Below are 12,321 nucleotides of genomic sequence, written 5' to 3' on the forward strand. Positions count from 1 at the left end.
GTCGGCGTGCTTCAGGAGGGCATCGTGCACTTGGAAGAGTGTCCGTGAGAACAGTGGCTGTGAAATGCCATGCAACTGTCCCACTGTGTGCTGGTAGGTGCCTGTGGCCAGGAAGTGGAGTGCAGACACCACCTTCAGTAGGGGTGGGATGGCGGTTGGGCTATCTATCATGCTCACGAGGTCAGCATGTGTCATGTCCACAATGGCGATTATGGTGTCCCGGTCCAAACGGTAGAGGGTGTGGATCTGCTCAGCAGTGAGGTTGAACGGATCGGCTCGGAGGCGTGGGATTGCGGGCCGCCTGCGTGGTGGTAGTGGCAGTGCTTGTGGGCCTTGCTGACCCTGCCTTGCCCTCCTCCTCCTCCTTCTCCTCCGTCTCCCCTGTGCGCCCGGTTGTTGTACCTGTTGTTGTTCGTCGTCTTCTTGTAGTTGTAGCACTTGCAGTGCTATCTGGTCCCCCAGGCCCAACATCGCTAGTCCTGCCGGTAGCATTTTGGAGTGGGAGTGGTTGTGGGAGGGGTTTGGGTCTGCTATATATGTGCTGTCGGCCTGTATGGCCTCCACCTGTGCTGATTGAATGAATCTGTGGCAGATGCAATCCCTTCTGGCCGAGCACGTCCCGCACGTAAGGCTGCATTTGGCCGCATGGCATCTTGGGATTGGAATCATGTATCAAATCCCGATGGCAGTGTGATGTACTTTGACTGATTTTCATGCTATGCTCCCATTGTTACACATGCTATGATTGCAGCCGCTTACATACCTGTGAAGAGTCAGTGGTATGTAGGGCTCGATCGATGGCCGACCCTCATGCAGCACAGTAACGTACTTCACCGACGGGCGTGGCGTCCCATTTGTGATTGCAGCCAGTTAGCATTATGACACACAGCCGCACTACATTGATGTAATTGTGAATGCAAGCGTTCACAGAAGCCTTTTCGACGTAATGTTGCAAGTGAGGAATTCGAAGGCCAGCATTTTTGGTTTTGAAGTAGCGGCGAGGATACGCCCACAGGTCTGGCTGGAAATGTAACGTTCTATTGTAGAATGTCCTTGGGACATGGCCCATAACGAGCAGGCAATGAATGATATGAATTGAATGGGATGCGCAATAGCGTAGTGGACGATAAGGCAGGACGTTCCCAAATCCATCTTGCTTCACAACACTACAGATCCGGCCAGGAGCACAGTGGTTTTTGCAGACTGCATTACGCACAGACGCGATGGAAGTTTCACATATTATGTGAGTGAATATTCATGCGTTTTCATTGCGGGATGAGGGAATGATGAATGGATGCATGGACAGATGATTCCGTTTAGGGTCTGCCATGTACATGGGTTTTTTGAATCACTCCCCTTCCCCTGCGCTATGTGATGCAAGGCTGCCATAGTGGGACTTACGTCTTTCTGCCCTTGTCGGATCCTCCCTGTCTCGACGCGCCTTCATACACTTGTGTCTAGGCACGTTACTAATCCCATGTCATGGGTTCTATCTTGACGGACGCATGCACAGTAACCGACGTTGCCAATGGTGTATTTACCTCGATTGATTTCGTTATGATTCGATACTGATTTAGGGGTCTGTATATTCCTTTGGAGTGGGCTAGCATGCATATGGGTGTGGAATTGGTGTGTTGAATGAAGATTGTAATGCATCATGAGTCCCGTAATGCAATCGGTTGATTTGTGTTTCTTTTGGGTGACAGGTATCTCCTGCCCTATTGCAGATGCCATCTCTACGCCACTCCTCCAGATGGTTTTTACTCTCGACTCCTGCAGCTTCGGGTGAATCAGTGGAGCACCATTTCGATCTTATGGGACGATCGCCAATGGGCCACATGCCCTTACGCTGTACTGGTGGCTAGGTGCAACATTTCGGCCTTTCAGCTCGACTAGTGCCTGCCTCATGGGACGGACCTGCGGTTCTTGCCGCTTCCATGTTGCCTTTTGGAACGTTGATGTAGGCCCTGTGTGCCATGATGGTACAGGGCGTCACACAAGTGGAAGCTGGTCAATTATTGCAGATGCAGCCCTCGGTGATGATGGTTGTTTTGGTGTTATTTTGCAAATTGCTGTGGGGCCTTTGTCATTTGGATGTGCATTTAAATTGTATTCCGATATTTGTCGTGTTGCGTTGTTCTTTGCAGGTGATGTGGCGATTTTCGATTTGTGGCGGTATGTATTGCGAGATGATCTGCATTGTGTTCCGCCTTCTGAGTTGAGTTGTGTGGTACAGTACTGGCCGCGTTTGCCTACGTAGCACAGTATGGTCACGGATAGGGGCTGCCATTGTGACTGTTTACATGATGTGCTGTTCAGGGGCGGGGGATTGGCTTTTGGCCGACTGGTGCCTGTCAGCCAGGTCGATTGGTGGAATGATGGGATGTTCAGAATGTGGCTGGTCACAGGTGACTGTGTTTGCGTGCGTTTGTTGGAGGGGGACTGGGGTCATGTCCATTGGAATAGCTTCTGTATTGATGCCATCTGTGCCCTGCAGCTCCCATCGGCCCCTCTTGGGATGAGCCTGGCTGCTCAGTCACTCTGCCAACTTGTGTGGTACATGCTTCTGCTGATGGTTGGTTTGTTTACTGGCAAGAGTACAGGGCTGGTGCAATCCCCCTCAGGATGCTGTTTTGGATGTTGCCTTGCGCTGGTGGCAAGCGATGGGGGACTACTGTTGTTTTGTGTCATGTGTTCTTGATTTTCATTTTGATGTATTGTACCTTCACATGCCTGTGCTGCATCAGTACGGCTATGGTGACATGCCGTACATGGATGCCCACTCACGGGGCGCTTTGAGCCCCTGCATGCTTTTCTACGTTGGCATGCATGGGTGAATTGTAGATTTCACTGGTTGCATAGTGTGAGTACATTGCGCCTGCCAGGAGTTGTGCAATGTGGCCAGGGAGTGGAGTACAGGCACTCAGTGGGCCATTTACGGTTGGTTCACGATGCCGTATTTCTCGCCATGGCGGAATGGTACTTTACGACGTGCTTGATGGCGTTCAGTACATGTCCGCTAGGGTCAGAATTCGCGTACCGTTGCGCCATGGCGGTGATTCCGGTTTTGCAAGGCGCGCGTGCGCGTACTTGGTGCAGTTAGCGTTGCCGTTCACTGCGGTGTCGCTAATGGCATCGTACTTTACGGTGACGGGTCATAATCGCAACGAGCGGTGTTCGATGGCGGTATTGCATTTCCGCCATCATTTTTCCATTTCCGCCAGGGTCGTAATGAGGCCCAGTGTGCTAAGACGTCTGAAGACGTGGGTCATTTCCAGAACTTGTTTTGTCCAGTGTTAAGGTTGAAACATATGTCAATGAGTGGGTGAAATTTGGGAAACTACCTAGTCTTGCAAATTTGCATAAGGAGTAATGTGTTTCAGAAAGTGTTTTGACCTTTAACTAAAAGGGCAAATTAGAATATGTTAAAATCTAAGGTTTAGATTAGTATACAAATATTGTGCAATGCTGTATTCTCAATAAAGGTGTGTTCAAAAGGGGCAGGCTTTTGAGTCCTTGCCTGGTTAACTGATCAACGTTGGCTTGTGTAACGGCCCCCAGTCGACTGAGAATAAAACCTTTGCTGTTTGCACAATTCCGTCACTGATGGGGCTTTTATTGAATTATGACTGAGCAAGGCCTCCTTAACATTCCCAAATACAGCATGTTAAAATATGGAATCCCAAAGCAGCAGTGAACCAGGCTCTGAGGGCAGCATCAACTTATGTAAAGGTCCTCGTAGGAGGAACAGCAACCTATAGACCTGGGACATTGTATTGTATTAGGTTATTTACATAGCGCTCTCTCCCTATTTGTATGGCCTCAACGCGCTTTGTGGTTGTAACGCCCTAGGTTACAGCAGTCAATGTGGTGGAGGTTTTAAGAGTGTAGATTAAGAGATGCTTGTGTGCATTTTTGCCGGCTTAGGACTTAGGTGGCTGGCTAGGCTCCACTAAGCAGCCCACAGGTCAGGCACGTGGGTGGGCACTGTTGGTGGTTAGGGATAGAGTGCTATTGTTGAAGATTCGATGTGTGCCCAGCTATACCAAATTTCTTTTCGTTGGTACTCGCTGTATGCTAGTGGCACAGCTGTTGAGGTACGTCAGGTGTTTCAATGTGGACGGTTATGTGCGCTGCTAGACCGGAATGGCATAGCTATAGCTGCATTCTACAGTGCATGGATGTTTGGCCGTGCCTGCGGCCTGTGTCCACAGACGTGGTGTAAGGTATACGTACCGTATGCTATAATGTAGTTCGGGTGCAGGTCTAACCACATCTGGATTTGAGACTCCTAGATAGTGGGAGAGAGGCCTATGTTTCACAAGATGGCAGATCTAACCACACCTGGTTTTGAGACTCCTAGATAGTGGGAGAGAGGCCTATGTTTCACAAAATGGCAGGTCTAAACACATTCGCATTTGAGATTCCTAGATAGTGGGAGAGAGGCCTTTGTTACACAAGATGGCAGATCTAACTACACCTGGTTTTGAGACTCCTAGATAGGGGGAGAGAGGCCTATGTTTCACAAGATGGCAGATCGAACCACGCCTGGTTTTGAGACTCCTAGATAGGGGGAGGAAGGCCTATGTTTCACAAGATGGCAGGTCTAAACCCCCCTGGTTTTGAGACTCCTAGATAGTGGGAGAGAGGCCTATGTTTCACAAGATGGCAGATCGAACCACACCTGGTTTTGAGACTCCTAGATAGTGGGAGAGAGACCTATGGTTCACAAAATGGTAGATCTAACCATACCTGGTTTGAGATTCCTACACAGTGGTAGAGAGGCCTATGGTTCACAAAATGGCAGATCTACCCACACCTGGATTTCAGACTTGTAGATAGTGGGAGAGAGGCCTAGGTTTCACAAAATGGCAGGTCTAAACACATTTGCATTTGCGATTCCTAGCTAGTGGGAGAGAGGCCTATGTTTCACAAGATGGGAGATCTAGCCACACCTGGATTTGAGACTAATAGATAGTGGGAAGAGGCCTATGTTTCACAAAATGGCAGATTTAAACACATTCGCATTTGAGATTCCTAGATGTTCGTAGAGAGGCCTATGTTTCACAAAATGGCAGATTTAAACACACCTAGATTTGAGATTTCTAGGTAGTAGCGTGGCTACTTGTAACTGAAATTGTCCCTAACTTGTCTGTTGATGCTGGTTGACGGCAGCGTGGTCTTCGTCTAGCTCTTGTGGATACTGTTGGGGCTGCTCGTGGTGATCTCAGGAAGGTTTTAGCGGAGGTGGGGGTGGTCCCTGAGTGAGTGGGGGTTCGGGAGAAAGATGTAAGTATCTCAGTGTTTTACAGCTTTTAAATGGTAACTAGGGTATACTAGGTGCTTGTTACTGCTTTCCTTTTCCTTGAGGCAAATGTGAGGTAGGGGCAGTGTCATCTGCTTTGGTAAAAGTGAATGAGGAGTTGGTGTTAGTAGACTGTTAGGCTGCCTGTTCCCCTGCTGACACCTGCAGACACAGTCTGGAGCCACCGCTGTAGGAGCCACCCTTTGCCTTGAGACCCTTAGCCTCTGGGGCTGCTGGGCAGGGCTGCCCTGGTCAGATTGTCTATTAAGGGGAAAGGGAATCAGATTGTGTGGGAGGGCTGGGAGGCGGGATGGAAATCGGTTGAGGAAGCGGGCAGGGGAGAGGGACAAATGCGCACGCAGCGCTCTTTGTGCTTTTTAAAGCACAACCCGTGAAATATAACATGATGGCTATAGGTGGTTCGGGGGCCTGGCAGCACTCACATTAGCTTCCTTGGTCTCTTAAATGGTGTGGTTTGCGTGCCGTGGAGCAGGTCTTTTGGCCTGTGTTGTGGGGAAAGGAGCCTCGGAGGCGGGATGGAAGGCCTCACACCCACATGCATCTGCTATCATACATTTTCAATGACAATGATAAACCGCACAACAGCTCTGCCATTACAATATAGCGATCCTCCATGCCAAAAATGCAGTCTAGCTTGACACATAATGAGTCTCCTACTCTCACATACTCTCCAGTCGATCACAAAGCACTGATCCAGTTGCCAGATCGATACGGGCAGCAAGTAGGGACTTGGCCATCCCCACCCAACTTCACATTGGCTAAAATGCACACACACATTCTAAAGAGATGTGCATGAGCAGGAGATAGGGGAGAAGGTCTGAGAGAGACATGTGGCGCTCAGAAGCTCCAGAGCAAACACCCGGGCTATCGTCTTCCACAGCAAAGCCGGGCTGCAAAGATGGTGAACAGACATGCACAAGAGCTTCTTGTACATAGTACATAGTACAAGAGCTTCACTCATTGCCACTGACTCCGCTCTACCACTCGCTGCACACCATTAGAGGGTTTTTATACACCCCCTAATGCACTTACTATGGAACGGTCTCCACAGGAGGTCTCCTTATTATTATTCCCTTATGTCGCTGACTCCCCCGCATCCGTTCCTGCTTTTTGTTATTTTCATAGGACCCTCATGTCGGACTTCCAGCTCATCCTCCTGGCACTCTTAGAGGATGTCTATTCTCTCCCGTCTCCAGCTCTGCTACGTGTATTCTTAGCGGATGTCTCGTATCTCTCCCCTCCAGCTCTGCTACTTGAACTCTTAGGGGATGTCTCATATCTCTCCCCTCCAGCTCTGCTCTCTGTACTCTCAGGGGATGTCTCGTATCTGTCCCCTCCAGCTCTGCTCTCTGTACTCTCAGGGGATGTCTAGTTTCTCTCCCCTCCAGCTCTGCTGCTTGTACTCTTAGGGGATCTCTCGTATCTCTCCCCTCCAGCTCTGCTACTTGTACTCTCAAGGGATGTCTCATAGTTCTACCATCCAGCTATGCTATTTGTACTCTTTAGGGATGTCTCGTATCCCTCCCATACATCACTGCTACTTATACTCTTTGGGGATGTCTCATATCGCTCCCCTCCAGCTCTGCTCCATGGACTCTCAAGGGATGTCTCATAGTTCTACCATCCAGCTCTGCTGCTTGTACTCTTAGGGGATCTCTCGTATCTCTCCCCTCCAGCTCTGCTACTTGTATTCTCAAGGGATGTCTCATAGTTCTACCATCCAGCTCTGCTGCTTGTACTCTTAGGGGATGTCTCGTATCTCTCCCCTCCAGCTCTGCTCTCTGTACTCTCAGGGGATATCTCGTATCTGTCCCCTCCAACTCTGCTACTTTTACTCTTAGGGGATGTCTCGTTTCTCTTCCCTCCAGCTCTTCTCTCTGTACTCTCGGGGCATGTCTCATAGTTCCCCCATTCAGCTCTGCTCTCTGTACTCTCAGGGGATGTCTAGTTTCTCTCCCCTCCAGCTCTGCTACTTGTACTCTTAGGGGATGTCTCGTATCCCTCCTCTCCAGCACTGATATTTGTACTCTTAGGCGAAGTGTCGTATCTCTCCCATCCAGCTCTGCTCTCTGTACACTCAGGAGATGTCTCGTAGGTCTCCCATCCAGCTCTGCCACTTGTACTCTTAGGGGATGTCTCATAGTTCTCCCATCCAGCTCTGCTCTCTGTACTCTCAGGGGATGTCTAGTTTCTCTCCCCTCCAGCTCTGCTCCATGCACTCTCAAGGGATGTCTCATAGTTCCCCCATCAGGCTCTGCTACTTCTACTGTTAGGGGATGTCTTGTATCTCTCCACCCCAGGTCTGCTACTTGTACTTTTAAGGGCTGTCTCATATCTCTCCCCTCCAACTCTGCTATTTGTACTCTTAGGGGATGTGTTGTATCTCTCCCATCCAGCTCTGCTCTCTACACTCTCAGGGGATGTCTCATAGCTCTCCCATCCAGCACTGCTACCTGTACTCTTAGGGAATGTCTCGTATGTCTGCCCTCCAGCTCTGCTCTCTGTACTCTCAAGGGATGTCTCATATCCAGCTCTGTTCTCTGTGCTCAAGGGTTGTCTGGTATCTCTCCCCTTCAGCTTTGCTACTTATACTCTTTGGGGATGCCTCATATCGCTCCCATCCAGCTCTGCTCCATGGACTCTCAAGGGATGTCTCATAGTTCCCCTATCCAGCTCTGCTCTCTGTGCTCTTAGGGGATGTCTCGTATGTCTCCCCTCCAGCTCTGCTCTCTGTGCTCTTAGGGGAGGTCTCATATTGCTCCCCTCCAGCTCTGCTCTCTGTACTCTCAAGGGAAGTCTCATAGTTCCCCCATCAGGCTCTGCTACTTGTTCTGTTAGGGGATGTCTTGTATCTCTCCTCCCCAGCTCTGCTCTCTGTACTCTCAAGGGATGTCTAGTTTATCTCCCCTCCAGCTTTGCTACTTGTACTCTTAGGGGATGTCTCGTATCTCTCCCTTTCGGGGATCTTGTATCTCTCCCCTCCAACTCTGCTCTCTGTACACTGAAGGGATGCCTTGTATCTCACCCCTCTAGCGCTGCTACTTGTACTCTTAGGGGATGTCTCGTATCTCTCCCCTCCAGCTCTGCTCTCTGTACACTCAAGGGCTGTCTCTTATCACTCCCCTCCAGCTCTGCTCTCTGTACTCTCAGGGGAGGTCTCGTCTCTCTCCCCTCCGGCTCTGCTCTCTGTACTCTCAAGGGATGTCTCGTTTATCTCCCCTCCAGCTTTGCTACTTGTACTCTTAGGGGATGTCTCGTATCTCTCCCTTTCGGGGATGTCTCGTATCTCTCCCCTTCAGCGCTCCTCTCTGTACAGTGAGGGGATGTCTCGTATCCCTCCCCTCCAGCTCTGCTCTCTGTACTCTCAGGGGATGTCTCTTATCTCACCCCTCTAGCGCTGCTACTTGTACTCTCAAGGGATGTCTCGTATATATCCCCTCCAGCTCTGCTCTCTGTACACTCAAGGGCTGTCTGTTATCACTCCCCTCCAGCTCTGCTCTCTGTACTCTCAGGGGAGGTCTCGTCTCTCTCCCCTCCGGCTCTGCTCTCTGTACTCTCAAGGGATGTCTCGTTTATCTCCCCTCCAGCTTTGCTACTTGTACTGTTAGGGGATGTCTCGTATCTCTCCCTTTCAGGGATGTCTCGTATCTCTCCCCTTCAGCTCTCCTCTCTGTACACTCAGGGGATGTCTCGTATCCCTCCACTCCAGCTCTGCTCTCTGTACACTCAAGGGCTGTCTCTTATCACTCCCCTCCAGCTCTGCTCTCTGTACTCTCAGGGGAGGTCTCGTCTCTCTCCCCTCCGGCTCTGCTCTCTGTACTTTCAAGGGATGTCTCGTTTATCTCCCCTCCAGCTTTGCTACTTGTACTCTTAGGGGATGTCTCGTATCTCTCCCTTTCGGGGATGTCTCGTATCTCTCCCCTTCAGCTCTCCTCTCTGTACACTCAGGGGATGTCTCGTATCCCTCCCCTCCAGCTCTGCTCTCTGTACTCTCAGGGGATGTCTCGTATCTCTCCCCTTTAGCTCTGCTCTCTGTACACTCAAGGGATGTCTCATCTCTCCCCTCCAGCTCTGCTCTCTGTACACTCAGGGGTTGTCTCGTATCTCTCCCCCCCAGCTCTGCTCTCTGTACTCTCAGGGTAGGTCTCCTATCTCTCCCCTCCAGCTCTACTCTTTGCACTCTCATAAGGTGGTCTCGTAGCTCACTCACCCAGCACTGCTCCTTGGACTCTCAAAGGGGCCCTTGTGCCTCTCTGCCCTGAGCCTCTCTACACATATATAAAGCCATCCCTCTTACCTTGAGCTCTGATGCGTTCCTTTTTTCTTCCTCTATCCACTCGTGCAGGTCCTTCACCTCTTTTTTCAGATGTTCCATGTGGCTGTAAAGTTTATCCTAAAAGAATAAAACCAGTTTGTTAGTCAAAAGATTTCCTGCAAATGAATAATCTACACAGAACAAGACAGAAGGCTCCCAGGACAGCCTCGTTGGTTTCCTACGCTTGTATATGGTCTATAAAAAAAAAGCCTCCTCCGCCCCCTTTATGTTCTCATAAACTCACTTACAGTCTATAATGTATGCTGCCTCAGACTCCCAGCTGCTCCCATAGGCTAATGGACAGTCTATAAAGAATGCTCCCTCAGATTTCCAGCTGCTCCCATAGGCAAATGTACACTCTATAAAGAATGCTCCCTCAGACTCCCAGCTGCTCCCATAGGCTAATGTACACTCTATAAAGAATGCTCCCTCAGACTCCCAGCTGCTCCCATAGGCTAATGTACACTCTATAAGGAATGCTCCCTCAGACTCCCAGCTGCTCCCATAGGCTAATGTACACTCTATAAAGAATGCTCCCTCAGACTCCCAGCTGCTCCCATAGGCTAATGTACACTCTATAAGGAATGCTCTCTCAGACTCCCAGCTGCTCCCATAGGCTAATGTACACTCTATAAAGAATGCTCTCTCAGACTCCCAGCTGCTCCCATAGGCTAATGGACAGTCTATAAAGAATGCTCCCTCAGACTCCCAGCTGCTCCCATAGGCTAATGTACACTCTATAAAGAATGCTCTCTCAGACTCCCAGCTGCTCCCATAGGCTAATGTACACTCTATAAAGAATGCTCCCTCAGACTCCCAGCTGCTCCCATAGGCTAATGGACACTCTATAAAGAATGCTCCCTCAGACTCCTTTCTTTTGTTTTGCTTTATTTTTCATTAGATAGACTGTTCGTTCAGCTATCCACCTTGTGGATGGTTTGTGTTTGAAAATGTTTATTTCTTGCCAACACCAGAGTATATGTTCTATACTATCTGATGCAATTTATTGTGCGTTGTAATGACCACTGCTTCTTTTTGAAAGTATCATCTTTGTAAATGCTCCTTTGGGAGATCATGTTCATTTGTTAGACAACAACTGTAAAACTAATAAATAGCCACTGAGCTATTACAGTATTTTCCTTTATGTATTGTCTTTCGCTCCAAGGCAGCAACACTTGATACTTCGGGGTAGCCTGGGATATCAAATTAATCAGATATCCAGAGCATTTGGGTTCAACATTCATTGGTTTATAGGTGAATTAGTCTTAAGCCTTCTGCTCGCAGAGTACCACACGGGAAGAAATAGTGTGTGTTATAATAAGAAGAATATTTTTACCGGGATGAGGTCAGCTCCTTGTCTGTATAACAGCATTTTTGATGCCCTTAACCTGACCTTCCCAATACATAGGGCCTTCCCTTCGGTTTACTCATGCAGGATTACTGCCTGTCCTGTGGGATTCCATCATGGGGATAGCTGCAGCCGTGCAGTGCATTACTGCTCCAGTGTCACGGTATAATACCGCCAAACTCGCAATTAGGTCCTTTGAGTCAGTCCCCGATGCTGCCTGGTTTAAAGCACCAGTCACCTTCTCTCGCAGGTGCCACCTGTCCCCTGTTATAGTAAATGTGGCAGAGTCGAGACTGCTGGGCACCAGTGCCCAATCATCACTTTCAGGTGTCCTGCCCACCTCACTGCCATGGGTCAGGTCATGTGTGCTAGAGCAGGTGGGGCACACTAAGCCTCAGACATACATTACACCACTGAAAATGAGCCCCCAAGTGTAAAATCTGTGGTTTGCAATTCTTCTACCACCATTTTGTATGCTACTGTGCCAAATGTGTTACCACCTGTGTTACCACCTATGTCCACCCACCCCCCAGCCACTACCGAACCCCATCTTAAATGCGCCATGATTAACGCTAGATCCGTCAATGCCCACGCTTTAGACATCCACGACCTCCTAACCACCCATGACGTCGATCTGCTCATGATCTCAGAAACATGGCTAGACGAGGCATCCGGCCCGGCACTCGCCCTCGCACTACCACCTGGATATTCCATCAATAGACAAGATCGTCTATCCAAAGGTGGAGGTGTAGCAATTATTGCCAAAGACTGCCTTTCTATCAGGAAGGTAGAGAAATCCCTGCACAACAGTGACTACCTCCAAGTCAAAATTAACCTATCTCCCCAATGTACTCTTGCTGTCCACATTGTCTACCGCCCCCCCAGGCCCAACAGGTGACTTCCAAGCCTCTCTCATCCACCTCCTCTCTGACAACCTCAAAAAACAATCAAAAGCCATTCTCCTGGGGGATGTTAACCTAGGTCTCCTGGACAGGAAGGACCGAGCAGCCAAATCTCTTGACTCAGCCCTCAAGGCTCTGGGCTACAATAACACCATCTTTAGCCCAACCCACACCCAGGGCAGAACCCTTGACTGGATTGCGCAACATAACTGCCCACTCATCTTCACTGGAAACTCTCCCACCCCATGGTCAGACCACCACATCATCACCTTCAGCATCCTCACCACCTGCTCCACCACCCCTCACCCCAACCACTGCCACCCTGCCTCGCCAGAGGCTCCCGCCAACTCACTAAGGAAAGGCTACTGCCTTTCCTCCAAGGCCCAGCCTTCAGACCCCCTTTCTCCACAGACCCAAAAACACTCGCAAC

The 12,321-nt window shown here is 49.7% G+C and overlaps 1 protein-coding gene across 6 annotated transcripts in view; it reads right to left on the reverse strand.

The window, feature by feature from the left end:
• The window catches only part of LOC138521795 (E3 ubiquitin-protein ligase TRIM39-like), a 196,707-nt gene that overhangs the window by 155,898 nt on the left and 28,488 nt on the right, over positions 1–12,321 (reverse strand). For all 6 annotated transcript variants that reach the window (XM_069634893.1, XM_069634889.1, XM_069634888.1 and 3 more), the window contains one exon: positions 9,624–9,719. In XM_069634893.1, the coding sequence (XP_069490994.1) occupies positions 9,624–9,719 (96 nt within the window). The remainder of the gene's footprint in view (positions 1–9,623; positions 9,720–12,321) is intronic.

The sequence above is a fragment of the Ambystoma mexicanum genome, chromosome 13 (assembly GCF_040938575.1).
Source record: "Ambystoma mexicanum isolate Mex_15411 chromosome 13, UKY_AmexF1_1, whole genome shotgun sequence".
Classification (NCBI taxonomy): Eukaryota; Metazoa; Chordata; class Amphibia; order Caudata; family Ambystomatidae; genus Ambystoma; species Ambystoma mexicanum.